This window comes from Panulirus ornatus, chromosome 1, assembly GCF_036320965.1.
Source record: "Panulirus ornatus isolate Po-2019 chromosome 1, ASM3632096v1, whole genome shotgun sequence".
Lineage (NCBI taxonomy): Eukaryota > Metazoa > Arthropoda > Malacostraca > Decapoda > Palinuridae > Panulirus > Panulirus ornatus.
In genome coordinates, this window is record NC_092224.1 from 18,084,387 (window position 1) to 18,103,848 (window position 19,462).

The window sequence follows — 19,462 nt, forward strand, 5'->3', positions numbered from 1 at the left end:
GTTCATTATTACTATCCACTTCTAATTAAACCATGTCTTCCAATCATACCATCAACCCCTTATCCCAAGCCCTAATGCCATTGAAGGAGTTGTGGGAGTATGTGTAAGAGTGTAAGGAAGTGAACTCCGGACAGATGTAGGTAAAAAAATGAAAGGGGATTACAAAAGATGGATGATTTTTGGTGCTCATGCCCCTAGCCATTAGCTATGAGAAGAAAGATGAAGAGTATTTTGGGAGCAGCTGAGTGTTTCAGCAGTTTTGATGTGAAAGACTGGGTATTTCTGATTGGTGATTTACATGCAAAAGTGAGTAATGTGGCAATTTAGGGTATGATTAGGAGATATGGGGTATTGAATAAGGTGAACAGAAATAAATATCTTGTGGAATTGTATGCTGAAAAAGGACAGGTGATTAGGAACTCCTGGTTTTAAATGGGGATATACACACGTATATGTAGATGAATGAGTAGGAAAGACAGTAAACGGGCATTATTGGATTACATCCCAATTAATAGGTGTGCTAAAGAGAGTCTTGGATGTGATTGAGTTGAGGGGAAAGGAAAGTGAAAATTTGTAGATGTTTTCAGAAAAGAAAATCATGGGGGAGAGAAAAGATAGTAAAAGAGCTTGGAAAAATAAATTTATGTAAAGAAATGCCATGAAAGATTGACATAGGATGGCAAGAGACAATTGTAAACATAGCTAGGGGAGTGGGCAAGGACTTGGAGGTATTTAGGAAAGCAGCGATGACATGTGTGGGAGAAGTTTGTGGCATGGGGAAGTGGTGGGAAAAAAAATATGAGAGCTAGAGACTGAGTGTGAATGAATGTTGCATTTTTTGTCTTTTCCTGGCACTACCTTACAGAGGGGGGCATGCGATGTCATGTGTGGCGGGATGGCGATGGGAATGGATGAAGGCAGCAAGTATGAATATGTACATGTGTATGTATGTCGCCATCCTACCTAACATGAAATGGCACCCCCCTCCCCCACGCATGTACAAGGTAGCACTATGAAAAGACAACAAAGGCCACATTTGTTCACACTCGGTCTCTAGCTGTCATGTGTTATGCACCCAAGCCACAGCTCCCTTTCCACATCCAGGCCCCACAAAACTTTCCATGGTTTACCCCAGACTCTTCACATGCCCTGGATCAATCCACTGACAGCACGTCGACCGCAGTATACCACATTGTTCCAGTTCACTCTATTCCTTGCATGCCTTTCACCCTTCTGTATAATCAGGCCCCAATCGCTCAAAATCTTTTTTCCACTCCATCTTTCCACCTCCAATTTGGTCTCCCACTTCTCCTTGTTCCCTCCACTTCTGACACATATATCCTCTGTCAATCTTTCCTCACTCATTCTCTCCATGTGACCAAACACTTTCAATACACCCTCTTCTGCTCTCTCAACCATTTTATTACCACACATCTCCCTTACCCTTTCATTACATACTCAATCAAACTAGCTCACACCACATATTGTCCTCAAACTTCTCTTTTCCAACACATCCACTCTTTGCACAACCCTATCTATAGCCCATGCCTCGCAACCATATAACATTGTCGGAACAACTATTCCTTCAAAAACCCATTTTTGCTCTCTGAGATAATGTTTTCGCCTTCCACACATTCTTCAATGCTCCTAGAACCTTCGCCCCCCTCCCCAACCCTGTGACTCACTTCCCCTTCCATGTTTCCATCTGCTGCTAAATTCACTCTTAGATATCGAAAACACTTCACTTCCTCTAGTTTTTCTCCATTCAAACTTTCCTCCCAATTGACTTGTCCCTCAACTCTACTGAACCTAATAACCATGCTCTTATTCACATTTACTCTCGGCTTTCTTCCTTCGCACACGTTACCAAGCTCAGTCACCTGCTTCTGCAGTTTCTCACCCAAGTCAGCCGCCAGCGCTGTATCATCAGCGAACAACAACAACTGACTCACTTCCCAAGCCCTCTCATCCACAACAGACTGCATACTTGCCCCTCTCTCCAAAACTCTTGCATTCACCTTCCTAACAACCCCATCCATAAACAGACAACCATGGAGACATCACGCAACCCTTCTGCAAACCGACATTCACTGAGAACCAATCACTTTCCTCTCTTCCTGCTCATACACATGCCTTACATTCTCAGTAAATACTTTTCACTGCTTCTAACAACTTGCCTCCCACACCATATATTCTTTATACCTTCCACAGAGTATCTCTATCAACTCTATCATATGCCTTCTCCAAGTCCATAAATGCTACATACAAATCCATTTGCTTTTCTAAGTATTTCTCACATAAATTCTTCAAAGCAAACACCTGATCCGCACATCCTCTACCATTTCTGAGACCACACTGCTCTTCCCCAATCTGATGCTCTGTGCATGCTTTCACCCTCTCAGTCAATGCCTTCCCATATAATTTCAGGAATACTCAACAAACTTATACCTATGTAATTTGAGCACTCACCTTCCCCTTTGTCTTTGTACAATGGCACTATGCATGCATTCCGCCAATCCTCAGGCACCTCACCATGAGTAATACATACATTAGATATCCTTACCCACCAATCAACAACACAGTCATTGCCTTTTTTAATAAATTCCACTGCAGTACCATCCAAACTCGCTGCCTTGCCGGCCCTTATCTTTTGCAAAGCTTTCACGACCTCTTCTCTGTTTACCGAACCATTTTCCCTGACCCTCTCACTTTGTACACCACCTCGAACAAAACACCCTATATCTGCCACTCTGTCATCTAACACATTCAACAAACCCTCAAAATACTCACTCCATGTCCATCTCACATCACCACTGCTTGTTATTACCTCCCCATTAGCCCCCTTAACCGATGTTCCCATTTGTTCCCTTGTCTTACACACTTTTTTTTTACCTCCTTCCAAAACATCATCTTATTCTCCTTAGGTAATTTAAGGAAAGTGTCAAGTTTCATGTCAGTTTTGTCATTCTTGTATGTTTTGTCGTTTGACATTAAATTCATGTTGTTCTATCAGCTCCTGTAGACACATCTTTGGTAATTTTGTTATGCTTTCTGTCATACTAATATTTTTTAGATGACATGTCCACTCGTCGTCTTTCGCCATGTGCTAATGGCATCAGTTCACTCGCGTTAGCGATGAAGCACAAGGAAACAGACGAAAGAATGGCCCAACCCACCCACATACACATGTATATACATACACGTCCACACACGCAAATATACATACCTATACATCTCAACATATACATACATATACACACACAGACATATACATATATACACATGTACATAATTCATACTGTATGCCTTTATTCATTCCCATCGCCACCCTGCCACACATGAAATAACAACCCCCTCCCCCGTCATGTGTGCGAGGTAGCGCTAGAAAGACAACAAAGGCCGCATTCGTTCACACTCAGTGTCTAGCTGTCATGTAATAATGCACCGAAACCACAGCTCCCTTTCCACATCCAGGCCCCACAGAACTTTCCATGGTTTACCCCAGACGCTTCACATGCCCTGGTTCAATCCATTGACAGCACGTCGACCCTGGTATACCACATCGTTCCAGTTCACTCTATTCCTTGCCCGCCTGCATGCTCAGGCCCCAATCACTCAAAATCATTTTCACTCCATCTTTCCACCTCCAATTCGGTCTCCCACTTCTCCTCATTCCCTCCACCTCTGACACATATATCCTCTTGGTCAATCTTTCCTCACTCATTCTCTCCATGTGACCAAACCATTTCAAAACACCCTCTTCTGCTCTCTCAACCACACTCTTTTTATTACCACACATCTCTCTTACCCTATTATTACTTACTCGATCAAACCACCTCACACCACACACTGTCCTCAAACATCCAAGATAATGTTCTCGACTTCCACACATTCTTCAAGGCTCCCAGAATTTTCGCCCCCTCCCCCAGCCTATGATCCACTTCCGCTTCCATGGTTCCATTAGCTGCCAGATCCACTCCCAGATATCTAAAACACTTCACTTCCTCCAGTTTTTCTCCATTCAAACTCACCTCCCAATTGAATTGACCCTCAACCCTACTGTACCTAATAACCTTGCTCTTATTCACATTTACTCTTAATTTTCTTCTTTCACACACTTTACCAAACTCAGTCACCAGCTTCTGCAGTTTCTCACATGAATCAGCCACCAGCGCTGTATCATCAGCAAACAACAACTGACTCACTTCCCAAGCTCTCTCATCCTCAACAGAGTTCATACTTGCCCCTCTTTCCAAAACTCTTGCATTTACCTCCCTAACAACCCCATCCATAAACAAATTAAACAACCATGGAGACATCACACACCCCTGCCGCAAACCTACATTCACTGAGAACCAATCACTTTCCTCTCTTCCTACACGTACACATGCCTTACATCCTCGATAAAAACTTTTCACTGCTTCTAACAACTTTCCTCCCACACCATATATTCTTAATACCTTCCACAGAGCATCTCTATCAACTCTATCATATGCCTTCTCCAGATCCATAAATGCTACATACAAATCCATTTGCTTTTCTAAGTATTTCTCACATACATTCTTCAAAGCAAACACCTGATCCACACATCCTCTACCACTTCTGAAACCACACTGCTCTTCCCCAATCTGATGCTCTGTACATGCCTTCACCCTCTCAATCAATACCCTCCCATATAATTTGCCAGGAATACTCAACAAACTTATACCTCTGTAATTTGAGCACTCACTCTTATCCCCTTTGCCTTTGTACAATGGCACTATGCACGCATTCCGCCAATCCTCAGGCACCTCACCATGAGTCATACATACATTAAATAACCTTACCAACCAGTCAACAATACAGTCACCCCCTTTTTTAATAAATTCCACTGCAATACCATCCAAACCTGCTGTCTTGCCGGCTTTCATCTTCCGCAAAGCTTTCACTACCTCTTCTCTGTTTACCAAATCATTTTCCCTAACCCTCTCACTTTGCACACCACCTCGACCAAAACACCCTATATCTGCCACTCTATCATCAAACACATTCAACAAACCTTCAAAATACTCACTCCATCTCCTTCTCACATCACCACTACTTGTTATCACCTCCCCATTTGCGCCCTTCACTGAAGTTCCCATTTGCTCCCTTGTCTTACGCACTTTATATATATATATATATATATATATATTTTTTTTTTTTTTTTTTTTTTTTTTTTTTTTTTTTATACTTTGTCGCTGTCTCCCGCGTCTGCGAGGTAGCGCAAGGAAACAGACGAAAGAAATGGCCCAACCCCCCCCCCCCCATACACATGTACATACACATGTCCACACACGTGTATACATACCTACACAGCTTTCCATGGTCCACCCCAGACGCCTCACATGCCTTGATTCACTCCACTGACAGCACGTCAACCCCTGTATACCACATCGCTCCAATTCACTCTATTCCTTGCCCTCCTTACACCCTCCTGCATGTTCAGGCCCCGATCACACAAAATCTTTTTCACTCCATCTTTCCACCTCCAATTTGGTCTCCCTCTTCTCCTCGTTCCCTCCACCTCCGACACATATATCCTCTTGGTCAATCTTTCCTCACTCATTCTCTCCATGTGCCCAAACCATTTCAAAACACCCTCTTCTGCTCTCTCAACCACGCTCTTTTTATTTCCACACATCTCTCTCACCCTTACGTCACTTACTCGATCAAACCACCTCACACCACACATTGTCCTCAAACATCTCATTTCCAGCACATCCATCCTCCTGCGCACAACTCTATCCATGGCCCACGCTTCGCAACCATACAACATTGTTGGAACCACTATTCCTTCAAACATACCCATTTTTACTTTCCGAGATAATGTTCTCGACTTCCACACATTCTTCAAGGCTCCCAGAATTTTCGCCCCCTCCCCCACCCTATGATCCACTTCTGCTTCCATGGTTCCATCCGCTGCCAGATCCACTCCCAGATATCTAAAATACTTTACTTCCTCCAGTTTTTCTCCATTCAAACTTACCTCCCAATTATATATATATAATTGGGAGTTTGAATGGAGAAAAACTGGAGGAAGTGAAGTGTTTTAGATATCTGGGAGTGGATCTGTCAGCGGATGGAACCATGGAAGCGGAAGTGGATCATAGGGTGGGGGAGGGGGCGAAAATTTTGGGAGCCTTGAAAAATGTGTGGAAGTCGAGAACATTATCTCGGAAAGCAAAAATGGGTATGTTTGAAGGAATAGTGGTTCCAACAATGTTGTATGGTTGCGAAGCGTGGGCCATGGATAGAGTTGTGCGCAGGAGGATGGATGTGCTGGAAATGAGATGTTTGAGGACAATGTGTGGTGTGAGGTGGTTTGATCGAGTAAGTAACGTAAGGGTAAGAGAGATGTGTGGAAATAAAAAGAGCGTGGTTGAGAGAGCAGAAGAGGGTGTTTTGAAATGGTTTGGGCACATGGAGAGAATGAGTGAGGAAAGATTGACCAAGAGGATATATGTGTCGGAGGTGGAGGGAACGAGGAGAAGTGGGAGACCAAATTGGAGGTGAAAAGATGGAGTGAAAAAGATTTTGTGTGATCAGGGCCTGAACATGCAGGAGGGTGAAAGGAGGGCAAGGAATAGAGTGAATTGGATCGATGTGGTATACCGGGGTTGACGTGCTGTCAGTGGATTGAATCAGGACATGTGAAGAGTCTGGGGTAAACCATGGAAAGCTGTGTAGGTATGTATATTTGCGTGTGTGGACATATGTATATACATGTGTATGGGGGTGGGTTGGGCCATTTCTTTCGTCTGTTTCCTTGTGCTACCTCGCAAACGCGGGAGACAGCGGCAAAAAAAAAAAAAAAAAATATATATAGTAGTAAAAGCTTTGCGGAAGATGAAAGCCGGCAAGGCAGCAGGTTTGGATGGTATTGCAGTGGAATTTATTAAAAAAGGGGGTGACTGTATTGTTGACTGGTTGGTAAGGTTATTTAATGTATGTATGGCTCATGGTGAGGTGCCTGAGGATTGGCGGAATGCGTGCATAGTGCCATTGTACAAAGGCAAAGGGGATAAGAGTGAGTGCTCAAATTACAGAGGTATAAGTTTGTTGAGTATTCCTGGTAAATTATATGGGAGGGTATTGATTGAGAGGGTGAAGGCATGTACAGAGCATCAGATTGGGGAAGAGCAGTGCGGTTTCAGAAGTGGTAGAGGATGTGTGGATCAGGTGTTTGCTTTGAAGAATGTATGTGAGAAATACTTAGAAAAGCAAATGGATTTGTATGTAGCATTTATGGATCTGGAGAAGGCATATGATAGAGTTGATAGAGATGCTCTGTGGAAGGTATTAAGAATATATGGTGTGGGAGGCAAGTTGTTAGAAGCAGTGAAAAGTTTTTATCGAGGATGTAAGGCATGTGTACGTGTAGGAAGAGAGGAAAGTGATTGGTTCTCAGTGAATGTAGGTTTGCGGCAGGGGTGTGTGATGTCTCCATGGTTGTTTAATTTGTTTATGGATGGGGTTGTTAGGGAGGTAAATGCAAGAGTCCTGGAAAGAGGGGCAAGTATGAAGTCTGTTGGGGATGAGAGAGCTTGGGAAGTGAGTCAGTTGTTGTTCGCTGATGATACAGCACTGGTGGCTGATTCATGTGAGAAACTGCAGAAGCTGGTGACTGAGTTTGGTAAAGTGTGTAGAAGAAGAAAGTTAAGAGTAAATGGGAATAAGAGCAAGGTTATTAGGTACAGTAGGGGTGAGGGTCAAGTCAATTGGGAGGTGAGTTTGAATGGAGAAAAACTGGAGGAAGTGAAGTGTTTTAGATATCTGGGAGTGGATCTGTCAGCGGATGGAACCATGGAAGCGGAAGTGGATCATATGGTGGGGGAGGGGGCGAAAATTTTGGGAGCCTTGAAAAATGTGTGGAAGTCGAGAACATTATCTCGGAAAGCAAAAATGGGTATGTTTGAAGGAATAGTGGTTCCAACAATGTTGTATGGTTGCGAGGCGTGGGCTATGGATAGAGATGTGCGCAGGAGGATGGATGTGCTGGAAATGAGATGTTTGAGGACAATGTGTGGTGTGAGGTGGTTTGATCGAGTAAGTAACGTAAGGGTGAGAGAGATGTGTAGAAATAAAAAGAGCGTGGTTGAGAGAGCAGAAGAGGGTGTTTTGAAATGGTTTGGGCACATGGAGAGAATGAGTGAGGAAAGATTGACCAAGAGGATATATGTGTCGGAGGTGGAGGGAGCGAGGAGAAGAGGGAGACCAAATTGGAGGTGGAAAGATGGAGTGAAAAAGATTTTGTGTGATCGGGGCCTGAACATGCAGGAGGGTGAAAGGAGGGCAAGGAATAGAGTGAATTGGAGCGATGTGGTATACAGGGGTTGACGTGCTGTCAGTGGATTGAATCAGGGCATGTGAAGCGTCTGGGGTAAACCATGGAAAGCTGTGTAGGTATGTATATTTGCGTGTGTGGACGTGTGTATGTACATGTGTATGGGGGGGGGGGTTGGGCCATTTCTTTCGTCTGTTTCCTTGCGCTACCTCGCAAACGCGGGAGACAGCGACAAAGTATAAAAAAAAAAAAAAAAAAAATATATATATATATATATATATATATATATATATTTTATTTGTGTAGCTTTGTCGCTGTCTCCCACGTTAGCAAGGTAGCCCAAGGAAACGGACGAAAGAAATGGCCCAACCCACCCACATACACATGTATATACATACACGTCTACACACACAAATATACGTACCTATACATCTCAACATATACATATATATACACACACAGACATATACATACATACACATGTACATAATTCATACTGTCTGCCTTTATTCATTCCCATCGCCACCCCGCCACACATGAAATAACAACCCCCTCCCCCCCTCATGCACACGAGGTAGCACTAGGAATGGACAACAAAGGCCACATTTGTTCACATTCAGTCTCTAGCTGTCATGCAATAATGCACTGAAACCTCAGCTCCCTTTCCACATCCAGGCCCCACAGAACTTTCCATGGTTCACCCCAGACACTTCACATGCCCTGGTTTAATCCATGACAGCACGTCGACCCAGGTATACCACATTGTTCCAATTCACTCTATTCCTTGCACGCCTTTCACCCTCCTGCATGTTCAGGCCCCGATCACTCAAAATCTTTTTCACTCCATCTTTCCACCTCCAATTTGGTCTCTCACTTCTCCTCATTCCCTCCACCTCTGACACATATATCCTCCCAAAATTTTCGCCCCCTCCCCACCCTATGATTCACTTCTGCTCCCATGTTTCCATCCGCTGCCAAATCCACTCCCAGATATCTAAAACAGTTCACTTCCTCCAGTTTTTCTCCATTCAAACTTACCTCCCAGGTAACTTGACCCTCAACCCTACTATATCTAATAACCTTGCTCTTATTCACATTTACTCTCAACTTTCTTCTTTCTAACACTTTACCAAACTCAGTCACCAGCTTCTGCAGTTTCTCACATGAATCAGCCACCAGCGCTGTATCATCAGCGAACAACAACTGACTCACTTCCCAAGCTCCCTCATCCACAAGAGACTGCATACTTGCCCCTCTTTCCAAAACTCTTGCATTCACCTCCCTAACTACCCCATCCATAAACAAATTAAACAACCATGGAGACATCACACACCCCTGCCGCAAACCTACATTCAGAGAACCAATCACTTTCCTCTCTTCCTACAGGTACACATGCCTTACATCCTCGATAAAAACTTTTCACTGCTTCTAACAACTTACCTCCCACACCATATATTCTTATTACCTTCCACAGAGCATCTCTATCAACTCCTGAAACAGGAGTGGTGGGAGTATGTGATAGAGTGTAAGGAAGTAAACTCTAGATTGATATGGGTAAAACTGAAAGTGAATGGAAAGAGATGAGTGATTATTGGTGTGTATGCACCTGGGCATGAGAAGAAAGATCATGAGAGGCAAGTATTTTGGGAGCAGCTGAGAGAGTGTGTTAGTAGTTTTGATACACGAGACCGGGTTATAGTGATGGGTGATTTGAATGCAGAGGTGAGTAATGTGGCAGTTGAGGGAATAATTGGTATACGTGGGGTGTTCAGTGTTGTAAATGGAAATGGTGAAGAGCTTGTAGATTTATGTGCTGAAAAAGGACTGGTGATTGGGAATACTTGGTTTAAAAAGAGAGATATACATAAGTATACGTATGTAAGTAGGAGAGATGGCCAGAGCGTTATTGGATTACATGTTAATTGATAGGCACGTGAAAGAGACTTTTTTTGGATGTTAATGTGCTGAGAGGTGCAACTAGAGGGATGTCTGATCATTATCTTGTGGAGGCGAGGGTGAAGATTTGTAGAGGTTTTCAAAAAAGAAGAGAGAATGTTGGGGTGAAGAGGGTGGTGAGAGTAAGTGAGCTTGGGAAGGAGACTTGTGTGAGGAAGTACCGGGAGAGACTGAGTACGGAATGGAAAAAGGTGAGAACTAAGGACGTAACGGGAGTGGGGGAGGAATGGGATGTATTTAGGGAAGCAGTGATGGCTTGCGCAAAAGATGCTTGTGGCATGAGAAGCGTGGGAGGTGGGCAGATTAGAAAGGGTAGTGAGCGGTGGGATGAAGAAGTAAGATTATCAGTGAAAGAGAAGAGAGAGGCATTTGGACGATTTTTGCAGGGAAATAATGCAAATGACTGGGAGATGTATAAAAGAAAGAGGCAGGAGGTCAAGAGAAAGGTGCAAGAGGTGAAAAAGAGGGCAAATGAGAGTTGGGGTGAGAGAGCATCATTAAATTTTAGGGAGAATAAAAAGATGTTTTGGAAGGAGGTAAATAAAGTGCGTAAGACAAGGGAACAAATGGGAACTTCGGTTAAGGGGGCTAATGGGGAGGTGATAACAAGTAGTGGTGATGTGAGAAGGAGATGGAGTGAGTATTTTGAAGGTTTGTTGAATGTGTTTGATGATAGAGTGGCAGATATAGGGTGTTTTGGTCGAGGTGGTGTGCAAAGTGAGAGGGTTAGGGAAAATGATTTGGTCAACAGAGAAGAGGTAGTAAAAGCTTTGCGGAAGATGAAAGCCGGCAAGGCAGCGGGTTTGGATGGTATTGCAGTGGAATTTATTAATACAGGGGGTGACTGTATTGTTGACTGGTTGGTAAGGTTATTTAATGTATGTATGTTTCATGGTGAGGTGCCTGAGGACTGCCGGAATGCTTGCATAGTGCCATTGTACAAAGGCAAAGGGGATAAGAGTGAGTGCTCAAATTACAGAGGTATAGGTTTGTTGAATATTCCTGGGAGATTATATGGGAGGGTATTGATTGAGAGGGTGAAGCATGTACAGAGCATCAGATTGGGGAAGAGGAGTGTGGTTTTAGAAGTGGTAGAGGATGTGTGGATCAGGTGTTTGCTTTGAAGAATGTATGTGAGAAATACTTAGAAAAGCAAATGGATTTGTTTGTAGCATTTATGGATCTGGAGAAGGCATATATATATTATTTATTTATTTATTTATTTGTTTTGCTTGCTTTGTCACTGTCTCCTGCATTAGCGAGGTAGCACAAGGAAACAGACGAAAGAATGGCCACTTGGAAAATGAAACTCATAGGATTATCTTGATCATGCGTATATTTATTATGCTTTGTCGCTGTCTCCTGCATTTGCAAAGTAGCGCAAGGGAACAGGCGAAAGAATGGACCAACCCACCCACATACACATGTATATACATAAACGCCCACACACGCACATATACATACCTATACATTTCAACTTATACATACGTATACATACACAGATATATACACATATACACATGTACATGTTCATACATGCTGCCTTCACCCATTCCCGTCGCCACCCCGCCACACATGAAATGGCACCCCTCTCCCCCCGTGTGCGTGCGAGGTAGCACTATGAAAAAGACAACAAAGGCCACTTTCCTTCATGCTCAGTCTCTAGCTGTCATGTGTAATGCACCCAAACCACAGCTCCCTTTCCACATCCAGGCCCCACAAAACTTTTTATGGTTTACCCTAGACGCCTCACATGCCCTGGTTCAATCCATTGACAGCACGTCGACCTCGGTATACCACATCATTCCACTTCACTCTATTACTTGCATGCCTTTCACCCTCCTGTATATTCAGGCCCTGATCGCTCAAAGTCTTTTTCACTCCATCCTTCCACCTCCAATTTGGTCTCTCCACTTCTCCTCATTCCATCCACCTCTGACACATATATCCTCCCAAAATTTTCGCCCCCCTCCCCACCCTATGATTCACTTCTGCTCCCATGTTTCCATCCGCTGCCAAATCCACTCCCAGATATCTAAAACAGTTCACTTCCTCCAGTTTTTCTCCATTCAAACTTACCTCCCAGGTAACTTGACCCTCAACCCTACTATATCTAATAACCTTGCTCTTATTCACATTTACTCTCAACTTTCTTCTTTCACACACTTTACCAAACTCAGTCACCAGCTTCTGCAGTTTCTCACATGAATCAGCCACCAGCGCTGTATCATCAGCGAACAACAACTGACTCACTTCCCAAGCTCCCTCATCCACAAGAGACTGCATACTTGCCCCTCTTTCCAAAACTCTTGCATTCACCTCCCTAACTACCCCATCCATAAACAAATTAAACAACCATGGAGACATCACACACCCCTGCCGCAAACCTACATTCAGAGAACCAATCACTTTCCTCTCTTCCTACAGGTACACATGCCTTACATCCTCGATAAAAACTTTTCACTGCTTCTAACAACTTACCTCCCACACCATATATTCTTATTACCTTCCACAGAGCATCTCTATCAACTCCTGAAACAGGAGTGGTGGGAGTATGTGATAGAGTGTAAGGAAGTAAACTCTAGATTGATATGGGTAAAACTGAAAGTGAATGGAAAGAGATGAGTGATTATTGGTGTGTATGCACCTGGGCATGAGAAGAAAGATCATGAGAGGCAAGTATTTTGGGAGCAGCTGAGAGAGTGTGTTAGTAGTTTTGATACACGAGACCGGGTTATAGTGATGGGTGATTTGAATGCAGAGGTGAGTAATGTGGCAGTTGAGGGAATAATTGGTATACATGGGGTGTTCAGTGTTGTAAATGGAAATGGTGAAGAGCTTGTAGATTTATGTGCTGAAAAAGGACTGGTGATTGGGAATACTTGGTTTAAAAAGAGAGATATACATAAGTATACGTATGTAAGTAGGAGAGATGGCCAGAGCGTTATTGGATTACATGTTAATTGATAGGCACGTGAAAGAGACTTTTTTTGGATGTTAATGTGCTGAGAGGTGCAACTAGAGGGATGTCTGATCATTATCTTGTGGAGGCGAGGGTGAAGATTTGTAGAGATTTTCAAAAAAGAAGAGAGAATGTTGGGGTGAAGAGGGTGGTGAGAGTAAGTGAGCTTGGGAAGGAGACTTGTGTGAGGAAGTACCGGGAGAGACTGAGTACGGAATGGAAAAAGGTGAGAACTAAGGACGTAAGGGGAGTGGGGGAGGAATGGGATGTATTTAGGGAAGCAGTGATGGCTTGCGCAAAAGATGCTTGTGGCATGAGAAGCGTGGGAGGTGGGCAGATTAGAAAGGGTAGTGAGCGGTGGGATGAAGAAGTAAGATTATCAGTGAAAGAGAAGAGAGAGGCATTTGGACGATTTTTGCAGGGAAATAATGCAAATGACTGGGAGATGTATAAAAGAAAGAGGCAGGAGGTCAAGAGAAAGGTGCAAGAGGTGAAAAAGAGGGCAAATGAGAGTTGGGGTGAGAGAGCATCATTAAATTTTAGGGAGAATAAAAAGATGTTTTGGAAGGAGGTAAATAAAGTGCGTAAGACAAGGGAACAAATGGGAACTTCGGTTAAGGGGGCTAATGGGGAGGTGATAACAAGTAGTGGTGATGTGAGAAGGAGATGGAGTGAGTATTTTGAAGGTTTGTTGAATGTGTTTGATGATAGAGTGGCAGATATAGGGTGTTTTGGTCGAGGTGGTGTGCAAAGTGAGAGGGTTAGGGAAAATGATTTGGTCAACAGAGAAGAGGTAGTAAAAGCTTTGCGGAAGATGAAAGCCGGCAAGGCAGCGGGTTTGGATGGTATTGCAGTGGAATTTATTAATACGGGGGTGACTGTATTGTTGACTGGTTGGTAAGGTTATTTAATGTATGTATGTTTCATGGTGAGGTGCCTGAGGACTGCCGGAATGCTTGCATAGTGCCATTGTACAAAGGCAAAGGCGATAAGAGTGAGTGCTCAAATTACAGAGGTATAGGTTTGTTGAATATTCCTGGGAGATTATATGGGAGGGTATTGATTGAGAGGGTGAAGCATGTACAGAGCATCAGATTGGGGAAGAGGAGTGTGGTTTTAGAAGTGGTAGAGGATGTGTGGATCAGGTGTTTGCTTTGAAGAATGTATGTGAGAAATACTTAGAAAAGCAAATGGATTTGTTTGTAGCATTTATGGATCTGGAAAAGGCATATATATATTATTTATTTATTTATTTATTTGTTTTGCTTTGTCACTGTCTCATGCATTAGCGAGGTAGCACAAGGAAACAGACGAAAGAATGGCCACTTGGAAAATGAAACTCATAGGATTATCTTGATCATGCGTATATTTATTATGCTTTGTCGCTGTCTCCTGCATTTGCAAAGTAGCGCAAGGGAACAGGCGAAAGAATGGACCAACCCACCCACATACACATGTATATACATTAACGCCCACACACGCACATATACATACCTATACATTTCAACTTATACATACGTATACATACACAGATATATACACATATACACATGTACATGTTCATACATGCTGCCTTCACCCATTCCCGTCGCCACCCCGCCACACATGAAATGGCACCCCTCTCCCCCCGTGTGCGTGCGAGGTAGCACTATGAAAAAGACAAATAAGGCCACTTTCCTTCATGCTCAGTCTCTAGCTGTCATGTGTAATGCACCCAAACCACAGCTCCCTTTCCACATCCAGGCCCCACAAAACTTTTTATGGTTTACCCTAGACGCCTCACATGCCCTGGTTCAATCCATTGACAGCACGTCGACCTCGGTATACCACATCATTCCACTTCACTCTATTACTTGCATGCCTTTCACCCTCCTGTATATTCAGGCCCTGATCGCTCAAAGTCTTTTTCACTCCATCCTTCCACCTCCAATTTGGTCTCCCACTTCTCCTCTTTCCATCCACCTCTGACACATATATCCTTTTTGTCAATCTTTCCTCACTCATTCTCTCCATATGACCAAACCATTTCAATACACCCTCTTCTGCTCTCTCAACTACACTCTTTTTATTACCACACATCTCTCTTTCCTTTTCATTGCTTACTCGATCAAACCACCTCACACCACATATTGTCTCCAAACATCTCATTTTCAATACATTACTCTCCTCCGCACAACCTTATCTATAGCCCATGCCTCACAACCATATAACGTTGTTGCAATGACTATTCCTTCAGACATACCCGCTTTTGCTCTCCGAGATAACATTCTTGCCTTCCACACATTCTTCAATGCTCCCAGAACCTTCGCCCCTTCCCCCACCCTGTTACTCACTTCCGCTTCCATGGTTCCATCCACTGCCAAATCCACTCCCAGATATCTAAAACACTTCACTTCCAACAGTTTTTATCTATTCAGACTTACCTCCCAATTTACTTGTCCCTCAACCCTACTGAACCTAATAAATTTGCTCTTATTCACATTTACTCTCAGCTTTCTTCCTTCACACACATTACCAAACTCAGTCACCATCTTCTGCAATTTCTCACCTGAATCAGCCACCAGTGCTGTATCATCAGCAAACAACAACTGACTCACTTCCCAAGGCCTCTGAGCCACAGCAGACTGCATTCTTGCCCCTCTCTCCAAAACTCTTGCATTCATCTCCCTAACAACCCCATTCATAAAAAAATTAACCATGGAGACATCACGCACCCCTACCACAAACCGACTTTCACTGGGAACCAATCACTTTCCTCTCTTCCTACTGGTACACATGCCTTACATCCTCGATAAAAGCTTTTCACTGCTTCTAGCAACTTACTTCCCACATCATATACTCTTAATACCTTCCACAAAGCATCCCTATCATATGTCTTCTCCAGGTCCATAAATGCTATATACAAATCCATTTGTTTTTCTAAGTATTTCTCACATACATTCTTCAAAGCAAACACCTGATCCACACATCCTCTTCCACTTCTGAAACCACACTGCTCTTCCCCAATCTGATGCTCTGTACATGCCTTTACCCTCTCAATCAATACCCTCCCATATGATTTCCCAGGAATACTCAACAAACCTATACCTCCGTAATTTGAACACTCACCTTTATCCCCTTTACCTTTGTACAATGGCACTATGCATCCATTCTGCCAGTCCTCAGGCACTTGACCATGAACCAAACATACATTGAATATCCTCACCAACCAGTCAACAACACAAGGCACCCCTTCTTTTGATAAATTCCAGTGCTATACCATCCAAATCCGCCACCTTGCTGGCTTTCATCTTCCGCAAACTTTCACTACCTCTTCTCTGTTTTCCAAATCATTCTCCCAGACCCTCTCACTTCGCATACCATCTTGACCACAGCACCCGACATCTGCCACTCTATCATCAAACACATTCAACAAATCCAACAAAATACTCAATCCATCTCCCTCTCACTTCACTACTACTAGTGATTACCTCCCCATTTGCCCCCTTCAGCGATGTTCCCATTTGTTCTCTTGTCTTATGCACTTTATTTATCTCCTTCCAAAACATCTTTTTTATTCTCCCTAAAATTTAATGATACTCTCACCCCAACCCTCATTTGCCCTCTTTTCACCTCTTGCACCTTTCTTTTACACATCTCCAAGTCATTTGCACTATTTCCCTGCAAAAATCGTCCAAATGCCTCTCTCTAACAATCTTACTTCTTCATCCCACCACTCGTTACTCTTTCTAATATGCCCACCTCCTGCCTTTCTCATGCCACAGGCATCTTTTGCACAAGCCATCACTGCTTCCCTAAATACATCCCATTCCTTCCCCACTCCCCTTGCATCATTTGCTCTAACCTTTTTCCATTCTGCACTCAGTCTCTCATGGTACTTCCTCACACAAGTCTCCTTTCCAAGCTCACTCACTCTCACCGCTTTCTTTACCCCAACATTCTCTCTTCTTTTCTGAAAACCTCAACATATCTTCACCTTTGCCTCCACAAGATAATGATCAGACACCCCTCCAGATGCCCCTCTCAGCACATCAACGTCCAAAAGTCTCTCTTTCACGCGCCTATCAATTAACACGTAATCTAATAACACTCTCTGGCCATCTCTCCTACTTACATATGTATACTTGTGTATATCTCTCTTTTTAAACAAGGTATTCCTAATCACCAGTCCTTTTTCAGCACACAAATCTACAAGCTCTTCACCATTTTCATTTACAACACTGTACACCCCATGTACCCCAATTATACCCTCTACTGCCACATTACTCACCTTTGAATTCAAATCACCCATCACTATAACCCAATCTCGTGCATCAAAGCTGCTAACACACTTGCTTAGCTGCTCCCAAAACACTTGCTCAGCTGCTCCCAAAACACTTGCCTCTCATGATCTTTCTTCTCATGACCAGGTGCAAAGGCACCCATAATCACCCATCTCTCTCCATCCACTTTCAGTTTTACCCATATCAAATTAAAGTTTACTTTCTTACACTCCATCACATACTCCCACAACTCCTGCTTCAGGAGTAGTGCTACTCCTTCCTTTGCTCTTGTCCTCTCACCAACCCCTGACTTTACTCCCAAGACATTCCCAAACCACTCTTCCCGTTTACCCTTAAGGTTTGTTTCACTCGGAGCAAAACATCCAGGTTCCTTTCCTCAAACACACAGCTTATCTCTCCTTTTTTCTCATCTTGGTTACAACCACACACATTTAGACCCCAATCTGAGCCTTCGAGGATGATGAGCACTCCCCACATGACTCCTTTTTCCCCTTTTAGAAAGCTAGAATATAAGGGAGGGAGGGTTTCTAGCCTTCGGCTCCCGTCCCCTTTAATCTCCTACGACATGCGGGGAATGCGTGGCAAGTATTCTTTCTCCCCTATCCTGGTTGTTGTATTTTGTTATTTTATATTCTTTCGTCTGATAGGGAATTTATTGATTTTCAGTGTATGACTTTTTTCAGGCAGAAAAAAAGACCATAGATACTCAGACTGCATGCCACTGTTGATTAAATTGTATCATTCATCTTGAACTTGCATACTCGAAAAACGCGGTCCATAATACCGCGGTTGGCAAGGGACTTTTGTATTAGTTGATATTCCTGAAAAATGATGATGAAAAATGTTGTAGGTGACATGACAGCATTTATACTTACATCGTATCTCAGTTAGCCAGATTGGTATTTCGGGAATTAGATGATTATTTTACTTGATTTCGAGTAAGAGCAGGTAATTTTAGCTGACAAATAGGTCATTACTAGAAAATGTTTAGTTGCTGTAAAAAGCTATTGATATATGCTTCTTTTTTATATGATATCTAATGTATATTTTTTTCTTCATTACCAGAGACAACGGGCGATTAGCATCTGCCTGGTGCATTGTTGGTTTCATAGTGATGATGGTTCTGGATGTTGCCCTTGGATAGCAGGGACTGTGATGTATTTCGATACCGGGAACAGTGCTTTAAGTCTGGTCTTGTTAGACAACTATTTAGAATTTATATATTTATGGTCTTAGGTGTTAAAAAGGTAGATACCGAAGTCTCTGTTGTTGAATACCTTACAATGTATTTTTTTTTAGACGAATGCATTTGTTTTGTAGATTATGTATTGATAGATAAATAAAGTTTATATTATTATTAATAGTAGTTGTAGTAGTAGCAAAATTTTCATACTTTTTGCTGTTTCCTGTTGTAGCGGGATAACACTGGGAATGGATGAGCAACGCCCTCAATTACTTATGTTCATTCACAAGCTGTCATGTATAATGTGTTTAAACCAGAGCCTCCTATTTACAGTGAAGCTCCTTACAACATTCTGTTGTTCCCCTTGACCTCTTCATATATCCTGGTTTAGCCCACTGACAGCATGTTGCCTCTTGTAAACCTTGATGCACCAATTCGTTTTATCCCATTTAACCCTCTTGCCCGCCTGTATGTTCAGTCCTCAATAACTCAAATCCCCTTTCTCCATTCTTCCATTCCAGTTCCCCCTCCCCCATGCTCCCTCCACTTCTAACGCACATATCTTCTTTGTCTCTTTGCTCACCCTCCTCATATGTCCAAACCATTACAGAACAACCAGGTCAGCTTCCAAATATAAACTTCGTACTGCATCTTTCTCCTAGCATTAAGCAACAAGCGAGACAAGAAGTGAGAAGAGGAGAGCCTTGCGAGAGATATGTTGTAACTCGTCAAACAAGAAAAGCTGTGAATGTTACGAGCTAGCCCTACCATCA

At 43.0% G+C, this 19,462-nt stretch overlaps 1 protein-coding gene across 7 annotated transcripts in view; it reads left to right on the forward strand.

Annotated features, from left to right (window-relative positions):
- Zip48C (Zinc/iron regulated transporter-related protein 48C) overlaps positions 1 to 18,867 on the forward strand; it is a 143,863-nt gene extending 124,996 nt beyond the window's left edge. For all 7 annotated transcript variants that reach the window (XM_071681801.1, XM_071681639.1, XM_071681885.1 and 4 more), the window contains one exon: positions 18,572 to 18,867. In XM_071681801.1, coding sequence (XP_071537902.1) covers positions 18,572 to 18,650 — 79 coding nt within the window. In that variant the 3' untranslated portion in view covers positions 18,651 to 18,867. The remainder of the gene's footprint in view (positions 1 to 18,571) is intronic.
- Positions 18,868 to 19,462: the final 595 nt, after the last annotated feature.